The 14582-nt window shown below is 41.4% G+C and overlaps 1 protein-coding gene across 1 annotated transcript in view; it reads left to right on the top strand.

The window, feature by feature from the left end:
• The window catches only part of LOC126469681 (tyrosine-protein phosphatase 69D), a 400445-nt gene that overhangs the window by 279773 nt on the left and 106090 nt on the right, over window positions 1-14582 (top strand). Inside the window, exons 16-17 of the mRNA XM_050096833.1 lie at window positions 6859-7063; window positions 11026-11217. Of these exons, the coding sequence (XP_049952790.1) occupies window positions 6859-7063; window positions 11026-11217 (397 nt within the window). The remainder of the gene's footprint in view (window positions 1-6858; window positions 7064-11025; window positions 11218-14582) is intronic.

Below are 14582 nucleotides of genomic sequence, written 5' to 3'. Positions count from 1 at the left end.
TGTCAAAGATAATTCATGATGTGTTAATTATACAGGGTGTTACAAAAAGGTATGGCCAAACTTTCAGGAAACATTCCTCACACACAAATAAAGAAAAGATGTTATGTGGACATGTGTCCAAAAACAATTTCCATGTTAGAGCTCATTTTAGTTTCGTCAGTATGTACTGTACTTCCTCGATTCACCGCCAGTTGGCCCAATTGAAGGAAGGTAATGTTGACTTCGGTGCTTGTGTTGACATGCGACTCATTGCTCTACAGTACTAGCATCAAGCACAACAGTACGTTGCATCAACAGGTTAGTGTTCATCACAAACGTGGTTTTGTAGTCAGTGCAATGTTTACAAATGCGGAGTTGGCAGATGCCCATTTGATGTATGGATTAGCACGGGGCGATAGCCGTGGCAATTGGCAATTGGCAATTGATCGGCGTCTTAGGGAGCACGGAACATTCCAGCCTATGACTTGCGACTGGGGAATACCTAGAACGATGAGGACACCTGCAATGGACGAGGCAATTCTTCGTGCAGTTGATGATAACCCTAATGTCAGCGTCAGAGAAGTTGCTGCTGTACAAGGTAACGTTGACCACGTCTCTGTATGGAGAGTGCTACGGGAGAACCAGTTGTTTCCGTACAATGTACAGTGTGTGCAGGCACTATCAGCAGCTGATTGGCCTCCACGGGTACACTTCTGCAAATGGTCCATCCAACAATGTGTCAATCCTCATATCAGTGCAAATGTTCTCTTTACGGATGAGGCTTCATTCCAACGTGATCAAATTGTGAATTGTCACAATCAACATGTGTGGGGTGACGAGAATCTGCACGCAGTTGTGCAATCACGTCATCAACACAGATTTTCTGTGAACGTTTGGGTAGGAATTGTTGGTGATGTCTTGATTGGGCCCCATGCTCTTCCACCTACACTCAATGGTGCACGTTATCATGATTTCATATGGGATACTCTACCTGTACTGCTAGAACATGTGCCTTTACAAGTACGACACAACATGTGGTTCATGCACGATGGAGCTCCTGCACATTTCAGTCGAAGTGTTCATACGCTTCTCAACAACAGATTGGTTGACCGATGGATTGGTAGAGGTAGACCAATTCCATGGCCTCCACACTCTCCTGACCTCAACCCTCTTGACTTTCATTTATGGGGGCATTTGAAAGCTCTTGTCCACGCAGCCCCGGTACCAAATGTAGAGACTCTTCGTGCTCATATTGTGGACGGCTGTGATACAATACGCCATTCTCCAGGGCTGCATCAGCGCATCAGGGATTCCATGCGACGGAGGGTACATGCATGTATCCTCGATAACGGAGGACATTTTGAACATTTCCTGTGAAATGAAATGAAATGAAATGTCATGTGGCTAGGGCCTCCCGTCGGGTAGACCATTTGCAGGTCTTTCGATTTGACACCACTTCGGCGACCTGCGCGTCTATGGGGATGAAATGATGATGATTAGGGCAACACAACACCCCTGTCCCTGAGCGGAGAAAATCTCCGACCCAGCCGGGAATCGAACCCGGGCCCTTAGGATTGACAGTTTGTCACGCTGACCACTCAGCTACCGGGGGCAGACAATATTTCCTGTAACAAAGTGTTTGAAGTCATGCTGGTACGTTCTGTTGCTGTGTGTTTCCAATCCATGATTAATGTGATTTGAAGAGAAGTGATAAAATGAGCTCTAACATGGAAAGTAAGCGTTTCCGAACACATGTCCACATAACATATTTTCTTTCTTCGTGTGTGAGTAATGTTTCCTGAAAGTTTGGCCGTACCTTTTTGTAACACCCTGTATATGAAACGTTAACTGTTTTCAGCCTAAAACACCGCCCTCTGCCCACCTCTCTTCCTTCTACCCATTGATTCTAATGTGTAGGCTGTAGACCCTGTGATATACTTTGTAAATTGTACATTTGGAACATAGTACATTTGTGAGATGGTAGTGTAGACATTTGTGAGATGGTAGTGTAGGATATTCATATGCTGTAGCTGTCATTTTATTGCAATGAAGAAAACTGGTCTGGAGTATGCTTCACACTGTATGAAGAGGATGTGCTGAAAAGAAATACCTCCAAATTTTTGATGTGAGAACTCTGAAAGATTTTGAAATAAAACAAAAATATTTTTCTGCACAGTTTAAAAGCTTATAGGTGAAAATATTACCATTTCATCAAATAGAAGAATAATTTGGAGAATAGTATCTACTTAAGAGATGTGTTTGGAGGAAAACTCAACATTGTTATTGTAATAATACTTATATTCAACTGACAGATGTTTAGTCCTGGTCTCCTTCAAAATACGCTCTCCTTTATTCACACTGTTAGCCCGGATGAGTTTCCATTTTACCATGCAGTTCTCAGTCTCTTCTGGAATATCCTTCAGGGCCAGTGCCAAGTTTTTCTTAATGTCATCAATGGTGTCACAAGCACAAATGTTGATGTTCAAAAAAAAGAAGTGATCACATGGAATGTGGTCTGAGGATTAGGATAATGGGATAAACAGTCATCTGATTAACGAATTAACAGAACTGTCATAGTGAAGGTATAGTTGGCAAGGTGTAGCATAAGCTGCGAGTTGCACATAAGGGGAAGAAAGTAGCAGTGGGGGAGGGGTGGGGGAGGATGCTTATGGGAGGTAGGATGCATGCCCTGCTGCTACCCGCCTTAAAAATATTGGAGCATCAAATGGCATACACCTGCAATATGAGACAAAGATTACTCACTAAGTGATGCTGCTGTTGGTAACCTAAAAGATACAACTGCTGCTTATGTTACGACTCTCACTGCCCGTAGTGTTGTTGGTCTGTACATTGACAATGAAGTTTTCTGTGATCATGTCAATAGTTTGTCCACTTCAGATTTATGAATGTAGCTGTAATGAGGAGGCTGGGAACATTCTTCTTTTGTACATTTTGTTTTACTGTAGTGCAAATCAGATAGACTATGTTTCAATAAGGTTTAAGTAAGGAGATAATCTAAGAACTGAGTGCTCATTTATGGTGAGGATATGATTAGTTTCAAATCTTTTGAACCTTTCCTTGTTGAGTTAAATAATACTGCATAATTCTGATTTTATGTAACTTCATGAAACAACACACATTTTTGTGAAAGCCATTTAATTATTTCAGCATTGCAAACAGAAAAAGCAAGTAATAGATTCACTTTATGACAAGCATAGACTTAAATAGTAACAGCACAACTGGTACAAACCCATTTTCGCTGCTGGCATTCACAATAATAGCTCGCTTTTCCTTGTCACAGTAACAGCTCACTTTTGCTTGGAAACCAATGCAAGAAGCCTCTGCCCACTCTAGAAATGACTGGTAGTGTATAGCAAGTCCACATAAGTCTCATTAAGACATGTTGCCACAAGATATGGTGCATGCAGTGTAGTGTAGTGCAGTGGTTAGAATTGCTGTCTAGTATGCTGCGGGTTGCCAGTTCAGAACCAACCAGCAGCTATTATTTGTTACTTAGTATTTATCATTTCTGGGAGGTTCTTCAAGTATCTTATGTTTATATATTCTGGAATAGTCAATGTCTGTGTACATACCAGCATTAAGGAATATTCGATGTTTGTATAAATAGCCGAACACTCTGTCCAGGAAGTTATTTCTGTTATGGCTCTACTTTGGTGTCAGTAATAAATGTGCTTTCACTCCAGAGTGTTGTGCTTCATTGACAACCCTGCCTTCATATATGAATTTGATTGTGGTTTCGGCATGACCCTGGTGGAGATACCGGGTCCTTCAAAACGTACGCCACCATGGCCCCAATTAGGCAAAAAAAAGGTGTCACGTACATGGAAATTAACCAGAATACAAGCAGTACATTCTGTGGCTGCCGACCAAAATCGACCACATGCCTAAATTAATACACCATGTCATCTGCAAACATAGGGGTTGTTAGAAAATCATCTACATTGGCTTCTTTTTAATCCATTCAGGACACACACAATGTAAAATAAAAGGTTAAGTGCACATACAATTTAAATGACAACAAAATCAGATGTATCATATTTCTTAACGTAAATATAACCTGTATGTATGTACTTCAGGGAAATTTTAAAAAAATCTGAGGATGCCCAAACTTTAGTGAAACATGTTCAGGTGATAAAACAAAATGATAATTTCTGCATTTGGATTAAGGCGGACTCATCCTTAATTCACTGTTATTGTTCTGCAAGTACGGGCACTGGGCTCAAAACTCCAATATTCCCATGAAAGGCAAACGTCCCGAGTTCAAGTCTCGGTCCAGCACACAGTTTTAATCTGTCAGGAAGTTTAAGTTCCAATATGATAGTGTTTCTCAAGTACGGGTATGCACACTATCATCTTTTTCTCAGAATGTGCTCATACTATCGGCGATTCGTAAAGGACTTTTATACCAAGGCACATCGCTTTCAAGACCTTCTGCAGGGATATGCCAAATTTTCCTGGAACAAAGTATAAGATCTTTCCCTGTTCATATAAAGGCACTGACATCTTCTCCAGTTCTAGCATTGTATGATGAGAATAGAGAGAGAAGGCATCATGTACAAAATTCTCGGAGTAACTCCTTGCAGATCTATAGCACGCTTAATAGACAGCATGCTCAATAATAGGGTGTTCCAAATAAGTATGGGCACTGACAACAGCTCCATCAAAAAACTAAAGAATGGCTTACCACAAGGATCAGTGCTCGCACCACTGCTGTTTATCCTCTATATTGCAGACCTACCAGAAACACAATCAAGAAAGCTCGGGTATGCTGACGATTGGGCCCTCGCTACAAGATGTAGCACAATCGAAGCATCTGAGGACATCCTAATGAAAGACCTGAAGATAATGGGTGGATATTTCTGTAAGTGGAGACTTCAACCAAATGCTTCCAAAACAGAGGTTAGTTGCTTCCATCTCAACATTAAACTCGCTGGAAAGGAACTCGACATTTGATTTGAAAACACCATTCTCAGGCACAATAAAACTCCGAAGTACTTGGGCACGACGCTGGACAGAACACTATCTTTTAAAGAGCACCTAACAAAGACCACCGAAAAATTAAAGACAAGAAACAACATTATTCAAAAGTTCTGTGGTACTACGATTTGGCTAAACAACCCAAATGTAAAAAAGGTGGATGTCCAGTTGCATAACACTCTAAGGATGATTTCTGGAGTAATTAAACCCGCTCCAATGCAATGGCTCCCAATGGTAAATCAAAACCTACCAATCCACCAAGACATTGAGGCTGCAAACGCTAATAGGCTTCAATCTAGGAACCCGCCAACAAGAACAGCAAGGACCTGTGTACAAGAAGGTTTCAGTATCACAAACGCATGGTCTGAAAAATGGAACGCATGGCAAAATCATAACATGCCTTGCATCACACAAAACCCACCTGGTTTTGACCTACCACGCAAAATGGGGTCCACTCTAAATAGGATTCGAACTCGTCATGGCAGATGTGCTTACTCCCTGTATAAATGGGGTAAAATACCGCCCCTCAGTGTGACTTGATGTTTGTTTGTAATCCTTAAACTTTGTTATATTAGTGATGTTTGTTTGCAATTATTAATGTTTGTTATATTAGTGATTTGTCTGTTTCTTTCTTATGTGTCTGTATTACCATACGATAAATAAAAATAAAATAATGATGAGAATGCCAAGACAGAACTGACACTATCCCTTCAGGATAGGGACAGTTCTAGTACAAATTCATGAAGGTACTAGAAAGGTGATAGCTTATACTCCCAGAGTATTCTCTGAGTTTGAGATGAACAACTTTATAACTGAGAAAGTGTGCCTTGCAGTTGTTTGGGCCCTCAGCATGATGCACCCGTATTATTTGGCAAACTCTTCACTGTTGGTGATGGATCTCATTGTCTGTGCTGGCTGACTAATGTGAATGAACCCTTCAGGTTGAATGGCAGATTGGGCACTGAGACTTCAGGATTACATCATGAAGATAGTATGCAGGAACAGACACAAACACAAAGACACTGACTGCCTTTCAAGGAATTCTTTAGCAGAACACAGCAGTGTGGATGAAATCTGTCATTGCTGCATTAAATGACATTGTTTCTTAACAGAGGGTTGATCCAGTGTTGCTAAAAACTGTAGAAGTCAGAAGTGGTTGCTTGTCACCCCAGCTCATCTGCGGCTGACAATTCTGAAGTATTTTCATGATACTTCTACATCTGGCCACCTGGGATTGTGACAAATCTAGTCGGAGGTATCACTGGTCAGGTCTCTACCGATCTGTTAGATGCTGTGTAAGTGATCAAGACGTTTCCATGGAACTGCTACATGCCAAGTCTGGATAGTCATACACCTTACAAATGGATGACTTCATCAGTCAAATGAAAGACATTATGTAAATCGCTGTAAGGAGTCTCAATGATGGAAGTCCATGCTGCCGTTACCTCCGGAGCATCTAGTACCAATCTTGCACTGACAACCTCACCTGCTGTGCTATCACTAAATCTGTGCCAATTGCCGAAGCTCCAGAAATTGCAAAGTTCTCTGTAGAAGACCTCATTTTGAAGCATGGAGCATCCCATTTGATGATCCCTGATCATGTAATAAAATTCAGTCCTTGTTACTTTGCTAATAATTCGTGTAAAAATCCCCCAGGAGACTACATGCCTGTTTGAGTTTAAACTTTTGCATTTCTTTCCCCCTCTGCAATTTCTTTTAACCGTTATATGACAATTGTGTGTGTGTGTGTGTGTGTGTGTGTGTGTGGGCGCGCGCGCTCTTCCTCAAATTCCTACTTGTTTAATGGAAAAATTGTTATAGATCTAATTTGAAACTTTACAGATTTAAGTGATAGTTTAAATATTGGTTTTTATATTTCAGCTTCTTCCAGATAGATTTGCTGACAGAACAACAAGAAATTCAGAAGCTAGGGAGAACATGTACAAGAATCGGTATCCAGATATAAAAGCTTATGATCAGACAAGAGTTCGCCTTTCTCAGATTGATAGTATAGTAGGTTCAGATTATATCAATGCAAATTTCGTTGTAGGCTACAAAGAAAGAAAGAAATTCATCTGTGCTCAGGGTAAGTTCAAATCAGTCTTGTCTAATGAATGTAAACTGTATAGAGTCCATTAACGAATGTTAACGACATTCTGTAACTACTACTACTATGAAACTTTTGTACTCTGTCCCCCCTCCCCCCCCCCCCCCCCCCCCCACCCCCAAAAAAAAAAAAATTCTTTTAAGCTGCCCTACTACTTTTTCAAATAATTCAAGGAGTAAGGATAACAACTCGCCAGGTAGTGGAAGTGTTGAGTTTTCAAAAGGCGCAAGGCTGAGAACTTTGTTGGCCTGTGGACTAATCCTTTTATGACTTGTAGAGCATGCATGTGCGCTCTCTCTCTCTCTCTCTCTCTCTCTCTCTCTCTCACGCACACACACACACACACACACACACACACACACACAGCTAAACTACCGGCAAAATTGTACAGGTGTGAGTTTATGTATGTACGTATGTGTATGTGTACTCTGTAGTTCTAAATAGGGGTAATCCATAAGCTAGCAAAGTTCTCTGTCTTGTTTATGTATCTTTTAGTGACTGAGTGCTTCTAGTATTCTGTGACATGTTATCTTTACCCTTAAAATTATTTACATTCCACCAAAACTTTGCATTAACATATTTATGATATACTTCTTTGTTGTTCATGATATAAGACATTTAAAAATTATTACGTTAGTGCTCACACTTAGTATGTCAGTTACAAATAAAAACTTATCATTAATATGTGATTTTAGGAAGTAGTCCCACAAGTTTGTCATCAGTGTGTCATGTGTAATTTCGAAAACTGCAAGTTGAATGTTGTCTGCAGGGTGTTTTTGCTAAATGGAGACAAACTGCGGGAATCCCTGAAAGAGTAAGCAGCAGAAAAGGTCATGTGGACATATGGTCGGAAATCCATTGCAAGGGAGGTACACCATTTGAAGGTGGAGACAAAAGATCTTTGACAGTGTATAGTTAAGTGATTAAAAACAAGCACAAGAACACATCAGGCAAGTGGGAATGTTCTGTTCATACTACTGTTGTACTAACATGGGGGCAGCAAAACATGGGCACCGATTCGGCTGCAGTGTGTGGTTGGGGTAGATGTTGTTGAGATGTCTAAGCACGGAAATGTGAAAATTACATGGAGCTCTATCATGTAGTAGAACATTACCTATGTACTATGAAAGGCACATGTTCCAGCAGGGGAGGCAGGTTCACCTCCAGGAAGTGCAGATATACCTCGTGTGTGAGGCATAGTAGAAGAATGAGTGGTCCCACAAGGCAGTTGCCAATAATCTGCACCCACACATTGTGGCTGAAAACCCATTTTGATGGTTAGCTGCCACAATGCCACTAAAAACTAGTGCAGAAAGAACATTCAAACCTGCTTCGTGTGTTCTCATGTCTGCTTGCAATCAATGCTGTCAAAGATCTATTGTCTCCACCTTCAAGTTGGTATACCTCCCTTGGAACAACAAATTTCTGGCCATTTGATTTCTTCTTCTTCGTCCCCCCCTCATCGCGATTGCGGTTTATTGCATCGGTTCATCGTGACATTGCTGCTCGCGTTGGTCGAGATCCAATGACTGTTAGCAGAATATGGAATCGGTGGGTTCAGGGGGGTAATACGGAATGCCGTGTTGGAACCCAACGGCCTTGTATCACTAGCAGTCAAGATGACAGTCATCTTATCTGCATGGCTGTAACGGATCGTGCAGCCACGTCTCGATCCCTGAGTCAACAGATGGGGACGTTTGCAAGACAACAACCATCTACACGAACAGTTTGACGACATTTGCAGCAGCATGTACTATCAGCTCAGAGACCATGGCTGCGGTTCCCCTTGACACTGCATCACAGACAGGAGCACTTGTGACGGTGTACTAAATGACGAACCTTGGTGCACGAATGGCAAAACGTCATTTTTTCGGATGAATCCAGGTTCTGTTTACAGCATCATGATGGTCGCATCTGTGTTTGGCAACATCGCAGTGAACGCACATTGGTAGTTTGTATTTGTCCTCGCCATACTGGCGTATCACCCGGCGTGATGATATGGGGTGCCATTTGTTACACGTCTTGGTCACCTCTTGTTTGCATTGACGGCACTTTGAACGGTGGACGTTACATTTCAGATGTGTTACGACCCGTGGCTCTACCCTTCATTCGATCCCTGCGAAACCCTACATTTCAGCAGGATAATGCACGACCGCATGTTGCAGGTCCTGTACGGGCCTATCTGGATACAGAAAATGTTCGACTGCTGCCCTGGCCAGCACATTCTCCAGATCTATCACCAACTGAAAATGTCTGGTCAATGGTGGCTGAGCAACTGGCTCATTACAATACGCCAATCACTACTCTTGATGAACTGTGGTATCGTGTTGAAGCTGCATGGGCAGCTGTACCTGTACACGCCATCCAAGCTCTGTTTGACTCAATGCCCAGGCGTATCAAGGCCATTATTACGGCCAGAGGTGGTTGTTCTGGGTACTGATTTCTCAGGATCTATGCACCCAAATTGCATGAAAATGTAATCACATGTCAATTCTAGTATAATATATTTGTCCAATGAACACTTGTTTATCATCTGCATTTCTTCTTGGTGTAGCAGTTTTGATGGCCAATAGTGTAGTTTGACAGTGGGCAGATGTGATGGCCTGGAGGCTCAGCATGAGCACTTTAGAAATGGCATGACTTGTCAGGTGTTCAAGAAATGCTGTGGTGAACATCTTCAACACATGGTGAAATCAAGGTGAAACCACGTCCAGACGTCGTGGGGTTGGACAGCCACCCCTCATTACAGATGTCGGACGTCATAGGCTGGGCAGACTGGCAAAACAGGACAGGTGGTGAACTGTGGCGGAACTAATGTCAGACTGTTGGACAGAGAACAAGTGTGTCTGAACACACAGTGCACTGAACACTCCTAATGATGGGCCTCGGCAGGTGACGACCCATGTGTGTGCCAGCGTTAACACCACAATGTCAGTGGCAGTTATGGTTGAAATGGGCATGTGATCATTGGCACTGGACAGTGATGCTGTGCCAGAGTGTTGCATGTTCTGATGAATCCCGATGCCTTCTTCAGCATGCCAATGGGAGCGCACGAATCCGTCTTCCAAGGGAGCAGCTCCTTGACACCTGTACTGTGGGACGGAGACAAACTGGCAGCAGCTCCGTTGTGATCTGGGGAACATTCACATGGACATCCATGGTTCCAATGGAGCAGGTGCAAGGCACCATGATAGCCAAGGAATGTTGTACACTGGTTGCAGACCACATACACCCTTTCAAGATGATCATGTTGACCTATGGCAGTGGCATTTCACATTAAGATAATGCACCATGTTACAATGCCAGGAGCGTGATGAAGTTGTTCAGGGGAGCACAGTAGTGAATTCCAGTTGACCTGTTGGCCCTCTAACTCGCCAGATGTGAATACGATCAAACACATCTGGGATGTGATTGAACATGGCATCAGAGCTCATTGTGCCCTCCCCAGAATTTAGGGGAATTAGGTGATTTGCATGTGCAGATATGGTGCCAACTCGATCCAGCGACCTACTGAGGCCTCACTGCTTCCGTGCCACAACTTGTCATTGTTGTTATTGTGTCAAAGGTCGTCATACTGGCTATTAGGTAGGTGATCATAATGTTCTGCTGATCAGTGTATGTAAGCTACTAAACAGCATTTCCATTTTCCACTTTGGCTATTAGTGTAATATTTATTTCAGTGGAGACTGGAAAAAGATGTGATGCATATTGATGAAGAAAAGTATGTGAAATATGAGAGAGATTGATTTGTAAGATGTTTACTTATATAGATTTTAGAAAGTAACTGAAGTACTGTGCATTGCAAGCAATTTTCTTTCTCACAGTTTTCTAAAATGCACATGAACCTCTGATGTTATCAATTTTTCACTGTGCTTTATGTGTAGTTAAATAGTGTTACCAAAATTAGACAGTAATATCCTTATATTTTGTGTACATCTCAGGGCCAATGGACAACACCGTATGCGATTTTTGGCGGATGATATGGGAACAACATTTAGAACTGATTTTGATGCTTACAAATTTGGAAGAGTATAGTAAAACAAAGTGTGCAAAATATTGGCCTGATTCAATGGATGGAGAGAAGATCTTTGGTGACATCAGTGTAGCACATGTTCATGAGAAGAGATACTCTGGTAAGTTTAAACTCTTACTTAGCATTGGTATTTTGAGTATATCAGATTTGTTTTACTGTCTCCATATGCAGTTGCAGTGTGTTGTCCACTTCTTGGATTTGACAGTGCAGTAGTTACTTTTTTTCCAATATTTCCAAGGGAATCCCCGTTACCAAAGGAGTGTCATTAATGTAAAAATAATTTCATGTTATTTCGTGGTGAATGTAGTGTGTTTTATTTTGTAAATAAATCTTATCATTGTTTTATCATGCATTGCTTCAATTTCATTATTCCTCCATAGATAATATTTTTTCAGAAGTGTGAGTTGTCAGTACAAAAATAACTGAAACATAGCCTGAAAGTTAAACAAAGAAACTTTTCAGCTCAAGTTCATTACATTCTCTCAAAACGGATTTAGTCAACTTCAATCAAATGTTATCAGGGTTGCCATAAGTTCTGGAAATCAGGGAAATATCAGGGAATTTCAAACGCCTCAGGGGAATTTGAAAAAAAAATTGGGAAAAATCTCATTTTTGTCTCAGTAGATAAAATTGTTTGTTTACTGAGATGTCATGCTTCATCACTGGCTGGGTGCAGCGGAGTATGTGCGGTGCTTCCCTGCTCTCTGATTCTTACTGCTTCTCCCCTTTCCACCCATCCCCTCAGCTTGCAGTTAGTGTTGCCACTACTTGCTTCTAGCCTAGCAGCTGCGGATGAGAGGCAGGGAGGCATGAGGAGTGGTTTGTTTGGATCTGATTCTCAGAGATTGTTGATGCAGCTGCCGGAGACAATGGTCATGTGTGCACGAGTTGAGTTTGAGTGATTGTGTGAATGTGTGTGCACTCTCGTTTTCTGACAAAGGCTATGGCCAAAAATTTAGTTATGAGAGTGTGATTGTCTTTTCTACGTGCCTGTCTCGGCTCAGTGATCATCTTTATGGTGAGTTGCTACCTATCCTCATCAGTATTGATTCTCAGAGTATTTGTGCAAGTTATCTGTTGTGTGGATGATCACTCCGGTCTGATTTCATCAACATGATGTCTGTGACATGTGAATAGCTGGCCACATGAGTGGACTTCCATGGCGGGCCAAAAGCACAGGCCATTTCTGTGGGTATCTCTAATGGGTTGGGCCTGCCGATCTGAAGTCCATAGTTTCCCAATAATGTGCGGCTGCTGCCAGTCAGATCTAGTCTCACCGATCTACCCACGGGCTGGGTCTGTCTGTGTGTGTGTGGCGTAATGCAGTAGATTTTCACGATTTATCCACGGACCCAGGACTGTAGTGCTCCTTGGCAGACCAGAGGCCACAGGCAATGGATTTCAGGAATTGCGACTGTCTAGCAGGAAGTACATTGTACAGTGTGGCGTTTTATAGACATTTTATTTATTCTAGTACATCTTGGCACTTCAAAAGTGGTTTTAGAAAGTACAGATGATAAGAAGAAGAAAATTGTGGCAGTTACTGGCAGTTTATATGCTCTGTACTCATGTATTTCTTAAAAGAAAAATCACACGACACCTGTAGAATAATAGACATAACACAGTTAATAATAACTGACAATAACAAACATAGTAGAACCAACATTTTGTTGGTGGTCACCTATACTGTTGGTTTACACAATTGTTCCTCATCATATACATTTCTTTCAAGAGGCCTACTTTTTTCTGAGGTTATTTCTGAAAGCAGTGAAGGTATTTTAAATGTCTTGCGACTCCAGTGAAATGTGTATTTTTGTCACCAAATGTGTTTCACTTTATTGAAATAAAATAACATCAGTGGTCTTAATGAAACATATTTACCATTTGGCTTGCTTTCTCCATCGAAAAACAGCTTATTACACAAGATGTTGATGTTAGTACTTAAGATGTTTAGTCACACATTTAGAAATACAGAAGTCCTTACATTTTTTTGTCAGCTTGAGATCTCAAAATTTGTCAGGGAAAAATGCTAAAACTTGTCTGGAAATCAGGGAAATATCAGGGAATTTCATTTGGGGAAACTTGTGGAAACCCTGGTTATATTAGTGTAATAGATATCCATGATACAAAAGACAATCAGAAAAAACATCAATTTACCTACAGATGAATTTGTGTTACATACACACACCTAACAAATCAGAAAATATTGTGTGCGGAGGGGGGGGGGGGGGGGGTTCAGGGCAGTCTGGGGTCAGGGCATGTAGAACTGTTGAGAAATAAGAGAAATATCTCTCAATCATATTGGCAAAATATGAGTTCAGGTCAATTCTGATAAGTCACCTAACAGAGTAGAGAGATACAAGAGAAAGAGATGAGAGGAGGGAGAGAAGTGCAGTGTCTGAACAAGAGAGTAGTGGGGATGCAGAAATGGAGGATAGTGCTACAGGGATCATTCCTACCTACTCAGTTCAAATGGGGTGATGGGGGTGTTGGTGTTGGAGGTATCCAGATGGCATGGGTTTTGATGCAGCTTTTAAAGTAATTGGTGATACAGTGTGTAGCCTGTGCAGCGGTCAAGTAATTAATGTTTTGGTTAGCCACTGTTTAGTGGTAGCCATTAACATGTCTAGAGTGCCGATTAGTTGTTGAACGTAAAAAGAAACCTCCACAATTATTGCAGTATGGGTAGTATATCAGGGTGTATACGACCCGGGACAACTGGGAGAAACCCAGGAATTTTTTTCGTCCGGGAGAAAACCGGGAAAAGCACAGGAATTTTTTAGAATTCTGGGAATTTTTCAGTGTTTCATTTTTCAGTTAAATTTTTGTAATTTTGACTGCTAAGAACTGATGTCTAACAAAGAATATTACTGTATCCCGCTGTTGCAGAATTTGACTGCAGCAGTAGAACATAAGCAAGAGAAAAAAATATAGTAAAACTTAAGTTGCAAAGGAAATGCTCCATTTACAACAAAACACACTGCACACGCAAGCGTCTCCCAACAGCAAAATGCGTTGAAGGCATTAGGACGAAAGACTATGCAGTACTTCATAGCAACAAACTGCTTGGATGAGTATGACGTCACAACTGTTTACATTAGCTTCGTTAGAACAGTTGTCAGTGGGCTCTTGCGCCTGCGCAGTTGAGTCGTGTATGAACAGTACATTCTCCTGCTTCTGGCTACTTGAAGTGTGTCTGTTGGCTGTAGCAATAAGCCAGATGGTACCCATAAAACTTTTCTGGCATGTGTTGTTTACATTTAGTGATTTTGCTGTTTCCTCTTTGTTTACAGCTCTCACGTCAAATGAAAACAAAATGGATTTATGTGGCCGGGAGCCATCAATTGTATTAAAATATATTCGCATAATTATGGAAGGCTAGAATGCGTTATTAGTTTCAGTATTTTTATTTTATTTTATTTTATTTCTAGGTTTTTGACAGTCAAACATTAATCGCTTTGCAGA

The sequence above is a fragment of the Schistocerca serialis genome, chromosome 3, assembly GCF_023864345.2.
Source record: "Schistocerca serialis cubense isolate TAMUIC-IGC-003099 chromosome 3, iqSchSeri2.2, whole genome shotgun sequence".
Taxonomy (NCBI): Eukaryota; Metazoa; Arthropoda; class Insecta; order Orthoptera; family Acrididae; genus Schistocerca; species Schistocerca serialis.
The sequence above is the reverse complement of the archived record's forward strand: the minus strand, read 5'-3'. Positions and strand labels throughout refer to the sequence as shown.